The sequence below is a fragment of the Chiloscyllium punctatum genome, chromosome 30, assembly GCF_047496795.1.
Source record: "Chiloscyllium punctatum isolate Juve2018m chromosome 30, sChiPun1.3, whole genome shotgun sequence".
NCBI lineage: Eukaryota > Metazoa > Chordata > Chondrichthyes > Orectolobiformes > Hemiscylliidae > Chiloscyllium > Chiloscyllium punctatum.
Window position 1 is genome coordinate 6,220,088 of NC_092768.1, and position 21,140 is coordinate 6,241,227.

General features: G+C 42.5%; 1 protein-coding gene across 14 annotated transcripts in view; it reads right to left on the reverse strand.

Annotated features, from left to right (window-relative positions):
- Nucleotides 1-21,140, reverse strand: part of LOC140455148 (ras/Rap GTPase-activating protein SynGAP-like) — a 1,171,996-nt gene that overhangs the window by 391,352 nt on the left and 759,504 nt on the right. For 10 of the 14 annotated variants that reach the window (XM_072549831.1, XM_072549829.1, XM_072549833.1 and 7 more), the window contains one exon: nt 11,243-11,444. In XM_072549831.1, coding sequence (XP_072405932.1) covers nt 11,243-11,444 — 202 coding nt within the window. The remainder of the gene's footprint in view (nt 1-11,242; nt 11,445-21,140) is intronic. The other 4 variants (XM_072549832.1, XM_072549843.1, XM_072549840.1 and 1 more) reach the window with 1 other exon arrangement.

Genomic DNA, 21,140 nt, shown 5'->3' on the forward strand with positions numbered 1-21,140 from the left:
ACAACATGGGCTGTTATCTTTTTAAGTAGCCTGATGTGAGGCTACTTAAATGTACGACATCCACAGCTTCTTTATCAATCCTGCTTGCTACCTCCTCACAAAATTCTAGTAAATTTGTCAAGCATGATTTTATCTTCATGCAGCCATGCTGACTCTGCTTGATTGTACTATGCATTTCTAAATGCTCTGCTATTACATCCTTTGTAATAGGCTCTGGTATTTTCCAAGTTATAGAGGTTAAGCTAACTGGCCTGTATGTTTTTTATCTTATCAAGTAGATGTGTTACCATTGGCAGTTTTCCAGTCCACTGAACTTGTCCAGAGCATAAGGATTTCTGGAAAGTTACTGCCAGTCTGTTCGCTATTTTTCTAACTACTTTCAAATATCATGGCATTTAGCCCATCAGGTCCAGGGGTCTTAAAAGTCTTTGGTCTCGTTAATCTCCCTAGCACTTTTTTTCTTGAGAGATAGTTACTGTATTTTTCTCTCTCCTTTTTGCCGTTGAGAATTTAATAATTTTAGGATTTTAATCAGTGTCTTTTACTGTGAAGATGGTGCGAAGTACTTATTCAATTCCTGTGCCATTTCCTGGTTTCCTATTATTATTTCCCCTAGCCTTATTCTATTCGAAGTCTATATTCGCTTTGGCTTCCAACTTCCTTTTTATATATTTAAAAAAGCTTTTGCTGTCCATCTTACACTCAAATTTTATTTTCACCCTCCTTATTACTTTCATTAGAGGTAAGAGCAAGGTCTAGTTAAAATTTTAAAAACTAATGAAAGTCATTATTAGTCTTTCATTAGTCATCTTTTATTAGTTTTAAAAAAATTAACCAGTCTTTGCTCTTACCTCTAAAGTTTGCCACATTGCATGTTTTTTCCTTCAATCTGATGGTAACTTTCCTGGTTAACCATGGCTGGATTATCCCCTTCCTAGCAATAGCAATGTTGTGTGATTTTTAACTTTGTACACCCCAGTCCGACACCAGCATCTCCAAATCATGACTACTAGCAATATGTCTTTGCTGTGCCATGAACTACTTTCTTCAATTTCTGCCATTGTTCCTCAACATCTTTGCTGATAAATTCCTTCCCCAGTCCACTCCAGCTAGTCTTATCTTCATTATCCTTTTCAATTACCCTATTTAAGATTAGAGTCAAAAGGCTTGGCGCTGGTAAAACACAACAGGTCAGGCAGCATCTGAGGAGCAGGAGAGCTGATGTTTTAGTATAAGCCCTTCATCAGGAATGTGGAGGGGTAAGGGGGCTGAGGGGCATCTCTCAGTCCCCTTCCACATTCCTGATGAAGGGTTTATGTCCGAAACATCGAATCTCCTGACTCTCCAGCATCTGCAGTCCTCACTTTCTCCTTATTTAAGATTAACAGGGATGTTTCCAATTCAAGTTCCTTCCACTCAAACTGAATGCTAAATCCTAACATGCTATGGTCACCCTTTCTAAGGGGATCTTTTACTCTGACATCATTTATTAAACCTGCCTCATTACGAGATCCAAAATAGCCTGGTCCCAACTGGATTCATAACATATTGTTCAAGAAGTCTGTCCCAAAATCACTCTATGAATTCTTCTTCACAGTTTCCTCTGCCAGTCTGACTATCCCAATCTATGTAGAGATTAACGCCACCCATGATTAATGTACTACCTTTGTTATATCCATACATCAACTCCATATCTTTGCCTAATAAAAACCATCTATCTCCCCTTTGAGAAATTAATATGACCCCAATTTCAATAACATCTTGGGGGAACACAGATACAGATTTTCACTCTCCTTTGAAGAAATACTTGCTTTGAAGCATTATCTTGTGTTAGCCGCAGTGTGATTGATTCTAAGATGCTGCCACTTTATACTGGACATCTCACCAGAGGAAATAGTTCTATTTAAACTATCAATTTCTTTAATCAACTTAAATATCTCTATTTGAACTCTTCTTGATCTTCTATACCTAAGGAATACAAGTCTAGGCGACATCGACTTTTTCTTAATGGGCAGAAACATTTCTGACTTATATTCATTCTGCTTTCTGGTATCTAGATGTTTTTCCTCCTGAGACCATCTAATATGCATATAAGCAATAGATTCTGAGATTCCTGCTTTTCGAAAGCTATTTATTTTATAAAAATGCTTCTCCTCATCATTCCAGTGGAAAATAAGTCCCTAAACTTTGTTAGATGCTATGTCAGTTTCTTATCATAGTGTGGCTTGTCTCTAAGCTGAGATTTCCTTCTAAAACCTACTTTCTGATCAAAATTTTAGTCTTTTCTAACTGCCCCAATATCAAACTCTTCTATAGTGTGCAGTACTGTGGTTTGTTTTACCATTTTTAAGTGAAATATTAAAAATGAAATATTGATAGGTTTGGATCACAAATCATAAAGACAGTGCCACATGGAGCTTATTGAACACTGTGCAAAGCACAAGAATCCATTTAGAAATGGGAAATTCAGGTGTAGAATACAGCTGGTCAGTAGGGCACTTTAAGTTACACAAACTAATGTCTGTTTTAGCTATTTTATTAATTTATTGTACTGCTAGAAAAAGTGACTTTAGCCAAATGATGATGATGTAGTCAATGAAATCATACCAGATATTTTATTCATTTGTTGTGCTGCTAGAAAAAGTGACTTGAACCAAATGATATTGTTGTAGTTAATGAAACTACACCAACAGATTGGAACGGGAAGAAGTCATTCAGTCAGATCATGCTAAACTTTTTACCAAGTTCCATTTTCTCTCCTTTGCTTCATTATCCCTCTTACATCATCGCAAAAACTAATCAATTCGACCTTGTAAACTTCAGTTACTCTGAGGTTCCAGAGGCGTCTTTTAAAGGGATGAGGTGGTGTCTGTGAGAGAAGATAATTCCACTTCTTGAGTTACAGACATAAGATTGTTAGTCTGTCCCTCAAGCCTGTATCACTAGTCAGAGACTGGTTGTATTTTAACTCCATCAACTTGTTATGAATCTGTTGTCCTCGACACCCTGAAATGTATTAATGCTTTCCAAATTCACCACTGAATTGCTACTGTAACCTGAATTAGACAGTTTAATGGATGGTATCCTGGTTGGCCTTGCATCATGGAAGGATGTGCATGGACCTTACATTTGTTGCAGATTTGCCCATGGTATTTTTCCTCATTAAGCAGCTGGAGGTATGGAGGAGAGGAGGTTGGGAATTAGAATGGATCAGATAATTCACAAGGCTGTATCTGAGCCAGTACTGTTGGTAATCCAGCTCACATTGTCCAGGATCTCAGTTCTATCTGCACTTATATTTCTTACTCGCTGGTGTGTCCTGTTTTGACTAAGCCGGGACCAGAAGTTTTTGGGAAAGCGCTGTTGCCTCACTGATGGTTAGATCCTAAATCAGAACACCAAGATTGGGTTAGTATGACCAGCTTAAGAAATATGAAGAATGTCATGGAAACATGGATTTAAACTGGACGTGTGTCTTCTTCACAGTACACTGCAGAGCAGAACCAAAAAGACAACAAGCTTTTACATTCCTGAGGTTCGTTATACACAGCCTGTGGGAGGAAATAAATCTTTTGAAAGGCTGAATGGCCTTATTGAAGAAAAACAAGCAAATACCAACAGTTCACACAGCTCTGGCTTAGAGAACTATTCAAAGAAAACCTCTTCCAAAACAATCAAAAAGTTAATAGGATAGAAGAATGGGCCAAAAGTAGAACACAGCATTGCTCTCCTTTTCTGAGATGGTCCTTCAGCTGAAGAAAGCTGTCCAATAGCCAAAAAGCACCAGGTCACCTCAAATAGATCTGTGAATAATGGGCCACCATGTTCACAAAATCCTTAACTGGTTTGTATTTTGTATTTTCTTGTGCTTAAAACTGAAGCAGATTCCTCACAGCAATTTGCCTCTCTGCAAATGCCACACAAGTCATTTTGCCAGTAGAATTACAAATTAACATTAGAACCAGGATTTTCCAATAATTTTGCCAAGTCCATGAACATCCTTATAGCATTCGGTCATTCTTCAATTTTAAAAAAAAGTCTTCCCAAAATCCAGTACATCTGCAGTAGTTTCCACCATCAACATTACCTCATCCAACACTCAGATGTGTTGATGGATGATGCACTAGTATCTCATGGGGTTTTGAGAGGCACAAAGGCATCACCCAAAATGCACACAGATGCATACAGGCATGCACACCAACAGTAATACACACACAGGCTATCCCATCACATAATCCCAGACAAATCACTACAAGAGATATTGAGACCAACACACTTGCTACATGATCAAGAGAGCAGAGCATTTTCAGCAGTAACTCCAACGAAGAGTGAGGAGGAATTCTATTCATCTTTCAGTTAGCGTGGGCAAGGGGAAATGAAAGACAGAACTTTCGATCAAAACACAATTGAATTTTTTGTTTCTCTCTTCCTCCATTTAAGATGCTAACCCCCCCCCAATACCCCCACTCCTGCTGCAAATGTACTGCAGAGTAAAGTCCCACAAACAGCAGTGTAATAAATTACATATGCTGTTCGTTGGGGAAGAATCCCAGACTCATCTTCAAATATTAGCTGTGGAATGTTTTAATTCCACCTGCAATGGCACACAGGGCCGTGATTTAACATCCCTCAGCCAAAAGATGGTGCCTCTGACAATTCTCTCAGTATTCTCTCAGTATTGAATTGAGTGTGTTAGTCTTGACTTGGTGCTCAACTGTTAGTATGTAACTTGAACACATGATCCTACTGACTCCGAGGTAGAGTACCAGGATAGAACCACGACTAACACTATTAAAGCAATTGTTGTACATTTTCTGTGGTATTGGTTGAAATGTCAGCTTAGAATTTGTAATCAAATTGGGGCTTTTTGTGTCCAAAATCATGCAGTATTTTGATTAATTGATTTTCCTGACTGACTCTGGTGGTTCCATACCTCTGTTTTATGTTTGGGAGGATGGAATATTTTAAAAATCTGCGAAGCAGAAAGCCTGAGGTCACCAAATACCAACACATGGAATGATGGCTGTCTTCAATACTTTGTTTACTTGCTGCTCTCCACAGTTTGATATGCGAGAGAGGGGAAGCAAAACAAAAATAGCCTGTGCTTAATTTTCATTAACTTATGTGTATCTTGCAGCACAGATGAGGCTACTCAGTTCACCGTGCCTGTGCCAAGGCCTGGGGTTAAACTCCATTGGTGCTGAGATCTGAGAACAGATTATTTCAGGCAACAGGCAGGAGGTTAAATTGTAAAAGTTAAGTTGCCATAGTCCAACTGGACCATAGGGCTGCTTTCATGACAGTGAGACAACCAGTGGTGGTTTAACCTGAGGGTCACCATACTTCAGGCAAGGGGAGAAGTTAGAAAGGAGATTCTTTCATGACAACCTCAGCTGGTGGAGGAATTGAACTCAAGCTGTTGGTATCACTCTGTGTTGCAAACTCACCACCCACTCAATTGAATTAAGTTGGACCTGTGCTCTGAACTGACGTTTTGCAATATTCATTTTGTATTGGTAGAGTTGCACTTGCCTTTACCGCATGAACAAGATGACAGCAGTCTGCTGGAAGTGGCAACTAGTGAGACGTGAACAACAGTTATTCAAACTGCTCTGCTCTCGTTGACAGACTAGTATTCAGCACAGGCCATCATCACAAGACAAATATTACCAATCCTAAACAATCCTTATGAGAAATGGAAACTGATTAACCCTTTGAGACCTTCCAATGACCTGCAGCCATTTCTACGTGAGAGAAACGGGAATGTGCCAAAGCAGAGACAGGAGAACATTCGCCATATAGCAATAGGACCTTAGGATCTGATTCACAAGATGGATATTTGTGGCATAGTTGGAAATACAGTCTAAGTTCTATGTGAAAAGAAGTAGCCAGTTTAAGTTATGTTTAACAGTGGCCAACTCCGAATGTATTCCTGGAATCATATGACTTGTAACCCCTATTTCTACTGCTGTTCATTGTCACATGCATAGCCAATTAGAATGCAGACAGACTTCTGAATAACCAATTGGATACTTATTGAGTTGAAAACTGCCTTTCTCCTCTGTTTTCATGTTTCAAAAATAAACGAGTGATTTAAAAATAATTTTTATACTTCATGATGTTTCTCCGTCATATGCTCATAAGTGTCCAGGAGGTTAACTTCTTATCTATTATAAATAAGGCTATCTCTTAACTTCCTTATATCGCTCACCATCCCATATTCTCCTTCAACATATCAGCCCACCTTCTTTTGTATCTATTTGTCAAAACAAAAATATCCCTAGTTCACTTACAACTATGTATTCAAAACTCCAAATGTCTAATCTTCAGCCTTCTGTTTGCTATATAATTTCTCCATATACTCAATTATATATGATCTCCACCTTTGCCCTAATTCCCAAAAGAACAAGTGCTCTCTTTCTTGGACAACACCTCACACCCTCCGTTTCCAAGATCTCTGTCCCTTGAAGAGATATGGTGGACAACAGCCAGATCTGATCCACTTAAAACACCACTGGGTTCTGTTCTTGTTTGCCTAAACTATACAGATGATGCCTGGAATTTTTTTTGCTCTGCAAATGATTTTCATGTTCCCTCTCACTTCCAACAAATGTAAGAAACTCGGAGCTCATTGTGACAAATATCAAGACATTACAATCAGCTACCTCTGCAGCATCCCCTCTATTATTAGTTCACCATATACAACATGGAAACAAACCCTTCGGTTCAAGTTGTTCATGCCGACCAGTTTTTGCTAAATTAATCTAGTTCCATTTACCAGTATGTGGTCCATTTCTCTCTAAATCCTTCCTATTCATTTACCCATCCAGATGCCTTTTAAATGTTGTAATTGTACCACCCTCCACCACTTCCTTTGACAGCTCATTTCATACACGCACTACCCTCTATGTGAAAGGGTTGCCCCTTAGGTTGCTTTTAAATCTTTCCTGTCTCACCTTAAGCCTATGTCCTCTAGTTTTGGACTCTACCCCAGGAAAAAAAACCATGGCTATTCACTCTGTCCACACTCCTCATGATTTTATAAGTCTTTACAAGGTCACCCCACAACCTCTAACGCTCCAGGGAAAATAGCCTCAGCCTATTCGGCCCTCTCTCGATAGCTCAAACTCTTGAACTTTGGCATCATCCTTGTAAATCTTTTCTGAACCCTTTCAAGTTTCACAATATCCTTTCTATGGCAGAGAGACCAGAACTGAATGCAAAATTCTCAAAGTGGCCTAACCAATGTCCTGCACAGCTGCAATGTGACCTCCCAACTCCTATATTCAATGCAATGCTGACTCAAAAAGGAAAGCATACCAAACACCATCTTCACTATCCTGTCTACTTGTGACTCTACTTTCAAGGAACTATGAACCTGCACGCCAAGGTCTCTTTGTTCAGCAACACTCCCCAGGGCATTACCATTAAGAATACAAGTCCTGCCCTGATTTGTCTTTTAAAGATCCCTTCTGTCCTGGTCCTAATTTTGTATCTTAGTTTCTCTCCTCTTGCTCTCACCGAGCTCAACTTATCTATGAAACCCACCTCCTCTTCCCCCAATCCTATTCCCGCTAAAATACTAACTACCTGACATCCCATTCTGGCCCTGTTGTTAGGTGATATTGTAAATGGTTTGCTGTTTGGGTATTCTTGTTCTCTTCTTTCAATCTGTTGTCATCACCCCTTTCTTAAACAAGACAACCCTGACCCCACAATTCTTGAAAATACCATCTGGTCTCCAAGCCTCTCCAAAGTTGTTGAATATATTGTCACCTCCCAAATCCAGAGCAATCTAATCCAGTACTTCATCTTTCAATCCCTCCATTCGGTTTTTCATCTCTGTGACTGCAATGAAACAGCTCTTATCCAAGTAATTTATGACACCTTACATGATTGTAAACAAAGTAAACCTTCCCTCCTCACCCTTCCTAACCTACCTGAAGCCTTGAACATGTTTGACCACACTATCCTAACCAACTCCTCTTCACTTATCCATTTGAGTGGGACTGTTTTCTCACCTGATTCCATTCTATCTAATCGTAATCAGAGTATCATTTGCAGTAGCTTCTTCTCCTGTTCTTATACCATTTCCTCTAGTAACCCCAAATGACCTATTCTTGTCTCCTCCCTATTTCTCATTTACATATTGCATTTGGTGACATCATATGAAGGTACGCTTTCAATTTTTACATGTAAATTGACAATATCCAATCTACCTCATCACCACCTGTTTACAATCTCACACTGTTGCTTAATTATCTGAAATCCAGTACTGGATGAGCAGAAATGTTCTCCAAGTAAATATTAGGAAGACTGAAATCATTACTTTCAGTCCCACTCCAAACCCCAAATCCTTATTAGACCAACTTGTTTGCAACATTGGTGTCATATCAGAGAGGCAATAACCTATCTGAACAGAGAGCATAGTACTTGCAAAATGTCAGTATGCTTTAAACATTGGTTTGAGATACATTTACCTGTCCATCTGAGCTCTTGCATAGAAAAAAAAATCACTTTTTCTCTTTTTACAGTGGTGAATTACAATGCTGCAATTGGTGCCAAGTACTCAAAGGGTTAATGGCTTAAAGAAAACATACATGTGACATTAAAAGTGTTTTACTGAAGAGCAAGCACTGAAATTGACCTTTTTTTGCCCCAAGAAGGGAAATGGGGAGTAATGAGAAATACTAGGCATGGCCATGGTAAACTTTCTGATATCTTCACATACATTCTGTACCTGAAGGGATTCTCCGAATGGCCATTAAGATGAATCCTCCACATTTCTTCAATATTAATTCCTGTCCCCCACCCAGTTTCAGAAACAAAGGACAGGAAGCAAAATAGAAGAAAATCCTTTCAGAAAATACAAAGGCCCCAGCCACTTCTGTGGTTGTTCATGGTAATAATTTCCACTAAAGTTGTCACTCCACCCTCCCAAAGAAGAACAGAAGACAAATGGTCTCTCATCTATCTCAGTTCAAATACCTGTGGAGTTTAAGGCAATGTTTGAAAACAACAACCTGCAGACAAATGCGGGAGATATCAAGAAATTAAAATACCAATGGATTGTGAGTGAGACATCAGGGTAGTCCCTGAGGACAAAGCCACACATCAGTTTGAATCCTGTTGAGCAAGTTTCAAACCCAGGCAGTATCGTAATGAGGAAATGCTCACTGTTAAGCCAACTGTTGCCTTATAGAAGTTTACAGGAGGAGCCTAGAGCAAATCAATTCATCCGCAGCCAAGCTCAGAGCAACTGTGGTAAAGAAAATCCTTAACCCACCCTTTCTCAAGTGGGAATGGGGTGCTAAGTGCTAAGTGATGGATCAAGACAGGGAGGGGGAAGGATTGAAGAGAGAAAATGAGAAATGGGGAAGGGACTGAGAAAGAAAAATAATAAAGGAGATCAAGTCAAAGAATGATTGAGAAAGCAAGGAGGAAAAGACAATGATTAAGGTGAAAACAAATCCAAGTAGAATATCTTTCAAATTGTCAAACTGAATGTCAACAGTTAATAAAATATATAAATAATGAATGTTGTTTCCTCCCATTCTTTTCCTGTCTTCTGAAAGTCAATCCTTGTCTGTACAATGGAATGAGTTTTTCTGTTGAGATTAATGGAGGGTTATCTTGCCAGTACAGTGAACTTCTCCCTCCCCATTTCTAGACACTCCCCATGACAATCTTCTGTTATTATCTGATTCCAACACCTTCCGCTACTCAATGTTGGGCCCTTTCAAGTAAAGCACATTTTAATTGTGATGGAAGTGAAATGGTTTTACCACTGATTTCATATTTCAAAAAAATAATTGAAGTACAGCGGAGCCCGACTTGTAATCGGACCTTTCGATGTTAGATGTCCACAGCTTCGAACTGAGGCTTACAACACCACCACCTCCCATGGAATTTCTACTTCCCATGCGTTAGTTTTATCTACTTTGACTGTCTACAGAATCCCTTGTAACTCTTTCCTCCAACTTAACCGCTGCTTTCTCCACACTCCTCCCACCCCAGTCTCCATCCCATTGAGCATTAGAAATTGGAAATTTTGTTAATGGCTTAGTGGTGCTCATTGCTCTGAACTTTATGCCAGAGGATGGGCTCAGATTCTCACTACCTGGTTCAGGTAAGGCTGAGGGACCAAAGTCTCAAAGTGGCAGAATTCAACCTCTATTTTTAATGTTTCATAAGAAGTGGGAATTACTGGCAATGGTAGCATTGTTGCTTATTACTAATTACTACTAATTACTCAGACACTTGCTAAGCCAATTAAGGGGTCTACCACACCGCTGTTGGTCTGGAGTCACATGCAGGCCAGACTAGATAAGGACAGTAGTGAACCAAATGGGTCTTTATGACAATCAGTGATAGTTATTTTGAGACTAGCTTTCATTTACAGAATTTATCAATGGAATTGGATTTGAACTGATATCCCCAGAGCTTCAGCCTGGGTCTCTGATTACTAGTCCAGTGATATTACCATGAGGCTACCATCTGTTTCAATGTGTTGAGTTGGATTGGGGTTGAGAGGGGGAAATTAAATCACTCCAAGTCACTGCTGCTGGGTATGTTGTGGGCATTGAACAAAGCTGTGTTTCAGTGCAGTCAGTAGTACACCAGCTTGTCACCATTTATCCACCCAGGCTTATAGCTGAAATTTTGGAGGGTTGATTCTGACCTGCTCAGTGGTCTGGGCATGAAGTCGAGGGGTGGGATGCTGGCAGCATTATGGAAATATATAAATATTTGCAATAACATAATATTAAAACTCTTTAAAATGCAGGGGCCCTTTAAATCTCATTTACTAAGAAATAGAGCAGGAGGAACAGGAATAATTGCACAGTTCTTTCAAAGAGTCAGCACACAGTTCTTCCTTCTAAGATTCTGCAAGGGATCAACTTTTAATGTCACATCTGAGTTTAAAAATTGACAAAGGGAATCTATGGGCGCCAACATGAGCAAGGATTCCGGGCCTTTACAGATTACACTGTCTCTGACCACCACCACTGCCACTCAGTCAGATGTCCCACCACTTTGTCCAAAACTGTTACGAGTACAAAGAGAAAGTGATTGCAATATTTCAGCCCTCCCTAAGCTATGCACTTAAACATCTGCCTCCCAATTTCCCTTATAGATTCCAAATTGGTGTCACATCTTCATGTCAGTCTGGGTGCGATGACTGGCGGACTCCGCTGCACTTCATGGGTAGAAGTGTAACACACCAAGCTCAGATACAAACCCTGTGTTAATGGAGTGTCGGTAGCAGTGAGTGTAGCGGTCACGTACACCAACCTACCAATTGCGTCCTTGAGGTATTTCTGACCAATCAACTTTAAGTATTCTTCAATCGCCTTGGTTGCCAGCGTATTCTCACGAAATATTAAATGCTCACGGTCGACAAAACGGTCAACCTCCGTCATCGCCATATCAGAGAGGAAGTCCTGTCAGAGAGAAGAATTGTGAAAATCAGGTTAAATTACTGAGAATCCTGCTGCAGGAGGAAGCCATTCAGCACTTGTGACTGTACAAAAGCCAACTAGTCCAATTTCTCAATCCTTTTTCCTGCAGATCTAAAATTTTCTCTCCGAGTATCTATTCCGTCCTCTTGTTAAAACTCTCATTCACAGTGCATTCCAGATCCTAATTCACCACATAAAAAGATAACTAAGAGAAAGTGAGGACCGCAGATGCTGCAGATCAGAGCTGAAAAATGTGTTGCTGGAAAAAGCGCAGCAGGTCAGGCAGCATCCAAGGAGCAGGCGCATCGACATTTCGGGCATAAGCCCTTCTTCAGCAAACATAAAAAGATAATCCTTACATCCACTACCAACTACCCTACTCCCATAATCCCAACCCCATTGCCACCACACTGCCTTTACCTTTATGCCTGTCATCATAAGCCTATGTTTTATATTATTGACCCCTTGCTGCCATTAAGAACAGTTTCTCCTAATCTACTGATGATGATTTTTGGACACCACTTAAATCACCCCTCTTGACTTATGTTCTAAAATCAGTATCAGATTCTTCAGACAGTCCATATGACTAAGTTTCTAATCTTTGCTACCATTCTAGTGAATCTCCTTTGCCCCCTGTCCAAAGCTTTGACATCCTTCCCAAACCGCGAAGCCCAGAATTGGGCACAATATTCCAGTTCGCCTGCTTTTATAAAAGATGTAGCATAATTTACCTGATTTTGGACTCTATTGCTTCACTATGTACTCAAGAATTTCATATGCCCATTTTGATAACCTTCTTATCTGTTTAAAGTTGTAATTTCCACAGGCACACAATCCAATTTGAACTTAATGGGGAAGAATTGCCAAATGGGAAAACTTAGGGATGTAGGAACATGGGAAAAATGAGCAGGAGTAGGTCTTTGGCTCCTTGGGCCTGCTTGGCTATTCAATCACATCATGGCTGACCTACCACACTACAAAGGAACCTCGATTACTGGAAGGACACGGGCGGGGAATATTTCCTTTGGTTAATCGAATGCCAAATGATATAGGTTAGCCAAGCATCGAGACCTTGTGATCTTGCCGGATAATCCGAAATTCGGATAATATGGGGCGGCACGGTGGCACAGTGGTTAGCACTGCTGCCTCACAGCGCCAGAGACCCGGGTTCAATTCCCGACTCAGGCGACTGACTGTGTGGAGTTTGCACGTTCTCCCCGTGTCTGCGTTGGTTTCCTCTGGGTGCTCCAGTTTCCTCCCACAGTCCAAAGATGTGTAGGTCAGGTGAATTGGCCATGCTAAAATTGCCCGTAGTGCTAGGTAAAAGGGGTAAATGTAGGGGTATGGGTGGGTTGTGCTTCGGCGGGTCGCTGTGGACTTGTTGGGCCGAAGGGCCTGTTTCCGCACTGTAAGTAATCTAATCCTCTGTATTCCCCTATTTCTTGGTATTATTGGTATCTAGAAATCTGTTGATCTCGGTAGTAATTTTACAGGCTAATCTCTCATGTGGAACTTTATCCTCAAAATTCCAGTAGTTTTGTCAAATATGATTTCCCTTTCTTAAATCCATGCTAACTCTATCTGATTCTTTCACTGTTTTCAAAATTCTCTGCTATTAAATCTTTTATATTGCACTCTAGCATTTTCCCCACTACTAATGTCAGGTGAATTGGTCTTGAATTCCCTGTATTCTCTCAACCTCCTGTTTTAAATGGGAAGTTTACATTTGCTACCTTCCAATCCACATGAACTGTTCTGGAGTCTATAGAATCTTGATAGATGACCACCAATGCATCCACTTTTTTTGAGACCATTTCTTTTAGGTGTGGGGAAAAGTAGCAACCAAAGTCAGAAATCAATCTTTGAGCTTAAAGAAAATAGCTAGGTAGAACTTATGTTTACTCAGGATGGGATTGTATTTATATTGCACCTTTCACAAACTTCAAGATATCTGAAACTACATTACAGTCATTGAATTACTTTTGATGTTCAGTCACTGCTGTAATGTAGGAGACACAGCAGGCAGCTGGGCACACAGGCCTCATAAATAGCACAGTGATGATGAATAATTTTAATGATTTTGTTTGATGGATTAATATTGGCTTTTACACCTTTAAGAACTCTCTTGCTCTTCTTTGAATACATAATGAATCCTTACTGACACCTGAAAAGCAGATAGATGCCTTGGTTTAGGGTCTCATTTAATGTGACACTATATTAAAATGCCAAATACACATAAGTTATTATTGATGTGGACGTTCAGAGGAAAAGGCAGCATTAATTGCCCACCTCCTAGTTTCTACAACTGATTCGCTTCAACAGGCTATTTTAGAAGACAGCTAAGAAACAACTACGTTGGCAAGTGACAGTAGGCAAAATGCTGCCAACTTCGATCATGGCATTAATCTTGAATCAACGTGGGTGAATTGGTTAAGGTGTTTATGACAACCTTGACATCTTCCTTGCCACTTTTATTGAGATTGTCAGTTTATTTCACGATAGTTTAAAAAATTGAATTCAAATTCTTCAAACGTTACAGTAGATTTTGGACAATGTTGTCTAGGTTAGTAATCCAAGTGTCAGGATTGCAAATGCAATAACATGACCATTTCACTACCATTCCCCATGCTGGTTAATGCATGCCAGTAGAATTGGCTGTGTGCAATAAGAGAGTGGCTGACACCCTTTCAAGCAGTATTGCAGCAAGGGGCAGGTCTTTTCAGCACAACAGGAAGCAAAACTGGGCAAGTAAATTAAGTGTTAACAGCCTGACATGCTGCCAGGAAAAATACAACGGAAGACAGAGTGGCGTGTTTCTCTGCCAGTCCATTTAAAAAACCTTAATATGAAACCTTCGTACATTTTTAAGCTGCTTCAAGCCACTGAGCTTGTGTCTAAAATAATGTGCATTTACACTTAATAAAGCATTTTATATCACCTTGTAATTATTTTAACTACTGGAAGGCATTCAGTATATTAAGGAGAAAGAAAACCGAAGGACTTGAATCAATAATTTCTCATCCAATTTCAAGCTCTGGTGTGGGAGATGTTAATGCCTGAACACTGTGTAACTGGAATCTGTCAGTGAGCGTGCAATTTGGAATCCTTATTGTGAAATTTAATCCCACGCACTGAAAGAGAAGACAGTGACACAGACATAGATGGCTTCAGCAAACTCAACATCTCAGTGCTTCTCATAAGGCACTGCCTGTCCTGTCTTCAGCATCACCTTATCCAAATTAGATGAGTAGGAGACTGGCTTTGTTGCTGGTCCCATTATAATCTATCCATAACCATTATCAGTGCATTCTGTTCCAACTCACTCAGTCAAACTATGGAATCATTGGTTCTGCCTCCTATTTGTCATCCACCTACCCCTTTTGAGATATTATTCTAAAATACAACATCAAGTTCTACATGCATTCTGATAACACCCACAATACCTCACCACCACCTCTCTTGGCCCCTCCCTGATCTTGATTTGATACCTTGTTTGTCCAGCCTCCAGTGTTGAGGGACCAGCAATATCTCCAGCTCAATATCTGGGAGGCTTTCAGTCCCACCAAATCTAGTCAGCTTCCTGGCAGCTCAATCAGAATCAGACTGTTTTCCAGCCTTGATTTCCTATTGAACACTGAGATGAGCAGCTGCCCACAAACCTGCTTCACCACTAACTCCTCCTTCCAACTCCATTTCCTGATCTGCCTCTGCCTCAGTTCATCTGCTGCTGATAACCTCGATCATGCCATTGTTACTTCTAGGCTTGACTACTCCACTCAGGAGCAACCTCCTATCTTCTGTCCTGACAAGCTTGAGTTTATCAAAGCTCTGTTACCCACTGTCTGGATCTGGTTCACCCAACAACCCAATCTTTGCTGACCTGCACCGCCTCCTGGTCTGGCAACACTTCAAGTTTAAAGTTCTTGTTTTTGATTTCAAAATCCTGAAAAGATCCTTCCTCTCCCCATCTCTGCAATTTCCTCCAACACCTCAAGACTCCAGGATCTATGTGTTCATCCAATTCTGATCTTTACTGCATCCCTAATATGAATCTGTCAACCACTGATGCTATGCTTTCCACTGCCTAGATAATGACACTGGAATTCCCTCCTAAATTCTTCTATCCTTCTGGCTTTAAATCTATCCTTAAAACCCACCTACCTGTCCAATTTATTGACCATCTATTCTAATAACTCCTTTGTCAAATATTAACCTAATAACTTCTTTTTAGGATGTTTAATGCAATTGAAGGTATTGGAAGTATGAAATTTGTTACTGATGATGCAGCGATTCAGTGGAAAGTTGAAGAAGCCACTCCTAATGGTTTTAGCTTTGAATAAGAATGTACAAAAATTCTGGCCTAGTTATAAATAAACTCTCAAACAACACAGAAAAATGGGTTATCATTGTTATTTCTAGGAGACCGTTGTGTGGAAGTTGGCTGCTGCATTTCCTACTTTACAATGGTGATCACACTCAAAACATGACTGATTGGTGTGAAGTGCTTTGGGATGTTCTGAAGTGAAAGAAGGCATACTACAAATGCAAGTTCTTTTCTTCAGAGACTGAGAGGTGACCTTTATGAAATCATGAGGGGCATGGAGAGGATAAATAGATAGTCTTTTCCCTGTGGTGGGGGAGTCCAGAACTATAGGGCATAGGTTAAGGGTAAGAGGGGAAAGACAATTGCAACATTTAAGAGGCATTTGGAAGGGTTTATGAATAGGAAGGGTTTGGAGGGATATGGGCCGGGTGCTGGCAGGTGGGACTAGATTGGTTTGGGATAACTGGTCGGCATGGCCGGGTTAGACTGAAGGGTCTCTTTCCGTGCTGTATACCTCTATGACTACGACTCTAATTAAAGAGACCTGAAGGTCAACTTTCTCATGCAGTGGGTGGTGCGTGTATGGAATGATCTGCTAGAGGAAGGCTGTTACAATTGCAACATTTAAAAGGCATCTGGATGGGTACATGAATAGGAAGGGATTGGAGGGACATGGGCCAAGTGCTGGCAAATGGGTCAAGATTAGGTTAGGATATCTGGTTGGCATGGACAAGTTGCACCGAAGGGTCAGTTTCCCTGCTGTACATCTCTATGACTCTAGGACGGTTGAAATCTTGCTAAGGATATTAATGAACACTTTCACCACCACATTAACAAAGGTGTTTTACAGTCATAGAGCCTTACTGTTATGAGACATGTGAAGAATTCATGGAAACAGATACTTTGGACTAACTCATCCATGCTGACCAGATATCCTAAATAAATCCAGTCCCATTTGCCAGCATTTGGCCCATATCCCTCTAAACCTTTCCTATACATCTAGATGCTTTTTAAATGTTAGAATTGAACCAGCCTCCACCACTTCCTCCACCATTCCATACACGTACCACCCTCTGCATGTCAAAGTTGCCCCTTAGTCTCTTTTAAATCTTTCCCATCTCACAATAAATGTATGGCCTCTAGTTTTGGACTCCCCCACCTTTATCACAAGACCTGGGATTTTATTATGATGTGCTAGTGTGTCTTACCCATTTTACACAACGTTCAACCTATTGTTATGAGGCAGAGTTGAGGTTTAATCTCCTCATGGCAGTGTAAGCATTAATTATTCTTGCTGAAAATGTGTTGCTGGAAAAGCGCAGCAGGTCAGGCAGCATCCAAGGAGCAGGAGAATCGACGTTTCGGGCATGAGCCCTTCTTCAGGAATGAGGAAAGTGTGCCAAGCAGGCTAAGATAAAAGATAGGGGGAGGGGCGTTGGAAATGCAATAGGTAGAAGGAGGTTAAGGTGAGGGTGATAAGGTGGGGGTGATAGGCCGGAGTGGGGTGGGGGTGGAGAAATCAGGAAGAAGATTGCAGGTTAGGAAGGTGGTGCTGAGTTCGATGGTTGGGACTGAGACAAGGTGGGGGGAGGGGAAATGAGGAAACTGGAGAAATCTGAGTCCATCCCTTGTGGTTGGAGGGTTCCTAGGCGGAAGATGAGGCGCTCTTCCTCCAGCCGTCGTGTTGCTATGGTCTGGCGATGGAGGAGTCCAAGGACCTGCATGTCCTTGGTGGAGTGGGAGGGGGAGTTGAAGTGTTGAGCCACGGGGTAGTTGGGTTGGTTGGTCCAGGTGTCCCAGAGGTGTTCTCTGAAACGTTCCGCAAGTAGGCGGCCTGTCTCCCCAATATAGAGGAGGCCACATCGGGTGCAGCGGATGCAGTAAATGATGTGTGTGGAGGTGCAGGTGAATTTGTGGTGGATATGGAAGGATCCCTTGGAGCCTTGGAGGGAAGTAAGGGGGGAGATGTGGGAGCAAGTTTTGCAATTCTTGCGGTTGCAGGGGAAGGTTCTGGGAGTGGAGGTTGGGTTGGTGGGGGGGTGTGGACCTGACAAGGGAGTCACGGAGGGAGTGGTCTTTTCGGAACGCTGATAGGGGAGGGGAGGGAAATATATCCCTGGTGGTGAGGTCCGTTTGGAGGTGGCGGAAATGACGCCGGATGAGACGATGTACATGGAGGTTGGTGGGGTAGTAGGTGAGGACCAGTGGGGTTCTGTCCTGGTGGCGATTGGAGGGGCGGGGCTCAAGGGTGGAGGAGTGGGAAGTGGAGGAAAAGTGCAATCTTCTTCCTGACCTCTCCGCTCCCACCCCCACTCTGGCCTATCACCCTCACCTTATCACCCTCACCTTAACCTCCTTCCACACATCGCATTTTCAACGCCCCTCCCCCAAGTCCCTCCTCCCTACCTTTTATCTTAGCCTGCTTGGCACACTTTCCTCATTCCTGAAGAAGGGCTCATGCCCGAAACATCGATTCTCCTGCTCCTTGGATGCTGCCTGACCTGCTGGGATTTTCCAGCAATACATTTTCAGCTCTGATCTCCAGCATCTGCAGTCCTCACTTTCTCCTCGATTAATTACTCTTGATACTGTTACGAGATATGTGAAGAAGTGATCCACTTTGATGGGCCATGGTCATAATTAAAAATGTTCATCATTGCTAGGACAGTGTTGGACTTGATCCCCACTAGGCGAAAGTGAGGATTGCTGATGCTGGAGATCAGAGTCAAGATTAGAGTGGTGCTGGAAATGCGCAGCAGGTCAGGCAGCATCCGAGGAACACTAAAATCAACATTTTGGATAGGCGCCCTTCATCATGAATGAGGCTGAGCGCCTCCGGGATGGAGAGATAAATGGGAGGGGGGTAGGCTGGGTAGAATGTAGCTAAGAGTGCAATAGGTGGATGGAGGTGGGATAAAGGTGATAGGTCGGAGAGGAGGGTGGAGTGGATAGGTGGGAAGGAAGATAGGCAGATAGGACAGGTCATGAGGATGGTGCTGAGTTAGCAGGTTGGAACTGGAGGAAGGTGGGAGGAGAAATTATAAAACTGGTGAAGTCCACATTGATCCCATGGGGTTGAAGTGTTCCAAGGCAGAAGATGAGGCGTTCTTCCTCCAGGCATTGGGCGGTGAATGAGTGGCGGTGGAGGAGGTCCAGGACATGCATGTCCTTGGCAGAGTGGAAGAGGGAGTTGAAATGTTCGGCCACAAGGCGTGGGGTTGATTGATGCGGGTATCCCGGAGATGTTCCCTAAAACGCTCTGTGAGAAGGCGTCCAGTCTCCACAATGTAAAGGAGACCGCATTGAGAGCAATGGATACCATAAATGACATTTGTGGAAGTGCAGGTGAAACTGTGTGGACGTAGAAAGCTCCTTTGGGGCCTTTGATGGAGGTGAGGGGTGAGGTGTGGGCGCAGGTTTTGCAATTCCTGCGGTGGCAAGGGAAGGTGCCAGGAGGGGAGGGTGGGTTTTTTGGTGGGGAGGGGGGGTGGGGTGTGGACCTGACCTGGGGTCACAGAGGGAACGGTCTTTGCGGAAGGCAGGTAGGGGTGGGGAGGGAAATATATCCCTGATGGTGGGGTCCGTTTGTAGGTGGTGGAAATGTCGACAGATGATGCGGTTTATGTGGAGGTTGGTGGGGTACAAGGTGAGGGCCAGGGGGGTTCTGTCCTTGGTGGGGTGGAAGATAAGGACAGAACACCCCCGACGGTCCTCACCTTTCAGCCCACCAACCACCTCATAAACCGCATCATCTGCCAACATTTCCGCCACCTACAGACAGTCACCACCCACCAGGGATATATTTCCCTCCCCACCCCTATCCACTTTCCATGACTACCTGGTCAGGTCCATGCCCCCAAACAACCCACCCTCCCCTCCTGGCACCTTCTCCTGCCACCGCAGGAATTGCAAAACCTGCACCCACACCTCACCTCCTCCTCCCTCACCTCCATCTAAGGCCCCAAAGGAGCCTTCCACATCCACTAAAGTTATACACGCACTTCCACAAATGTAATTTATTGTATCTGTTGCTCCCAATGCGGTGTCCTTTACATTGGGAAAACTGGACGCCTTCTCGCAGAGAACAGAGGGAACATCTCTGGGACACCCGCACCAATCAACCCCACTGCCCTGTAGCAGAACTTTTCAACTCCACCTCCCACTCTGCCGAGGACATGCAGGTCCCAGGCCTCCTCCACCACCATTCCCTCACCATCCGAAGCCTGGAGGAAGACCACCTCATCTACTGCCTCAGAACCCTAGGGCATCAATATGGACTTAACCAGTTTCCTCATTTCCCCTCCCCCCACCTTCCCCTCGTTCCAACCTGTCAACTTAGCACCAACCTCATGACCTGTCCTACCTGCCTATCTTCCTTCCCACCTATCCGCTCCACCCTCCTCTCCGACCTATCACCTCCATCCACCTATTGCACTCTTAGCTACCTTCTCCCCAGCCCCACCCCCACTCCCATTTATCTCTTCACCCCGGAGGCTCCCAGCCTCATTCCTGAAGGGTTCCTGCCCGAAACATCGATTTTCCTGCTCCTTGGATGTTGCCTGACCTGCTGTGTTGATCCCCACAGTTTGGACAAGACTAAGGCAATGAATGGGGTTAGTCTCTTCTGTTGAGGCAGGGTGAGGTGATGAAAGGGTTTATCCAATGATGCAATGGAATCTGGATTATGAAAAATATAAATTCCTTTGATGGAAGATTTGAAGCTGTGAAAGGACAAATCTTGTCAGGCAAGACCATAGCAGTCAAAGGATTAACCCCCTATGTTAGACAGGATGTGGAGGTTCTGGTTTTGGTCCGGAGTGGACAAGGTAGAAGTCACATGACACGAGGTTATAATCCAACAGGTTTATTTGAAACCACAAGCTTTCAGACCGCTGCTCTTTTGTCAGGTGAAATGAAGGGAAGCACACAGGCACAGAATTTATAGGCAGAGAGATTAAAAGATTACACAAATGGTGTGAGTGAAGTGTCGACAGGCTGAATAATAAATCTCTGCAGTGATCATAGGTGTCAGACAGTGTGAGTGAAACAAGAGAAGGGATGACCTATGTGAGACAGAGTTGTGATGTTGAAAGGTTTTATCACTGATGGGCAGTTTCAAAGTAATGAAGGGATGAATCCGGCCTGTCCAGCCACTGTGAGAAGGTTGAGGGAAATGAAAGAGTTATTTTTGTCAGAATAGAATTAATGCAGTGAATGGGTTAATCCCCTCCCGCAGGCCAGGTCTGTGGCAGCGAAAAGGTTATTTCTCTCTGACAGGACAGGGTCAAGGTGGTGGAAATGTTACTCCCCTCTGACAATGTACTGAGTCTCAATGAATTATCATTGAATTATCC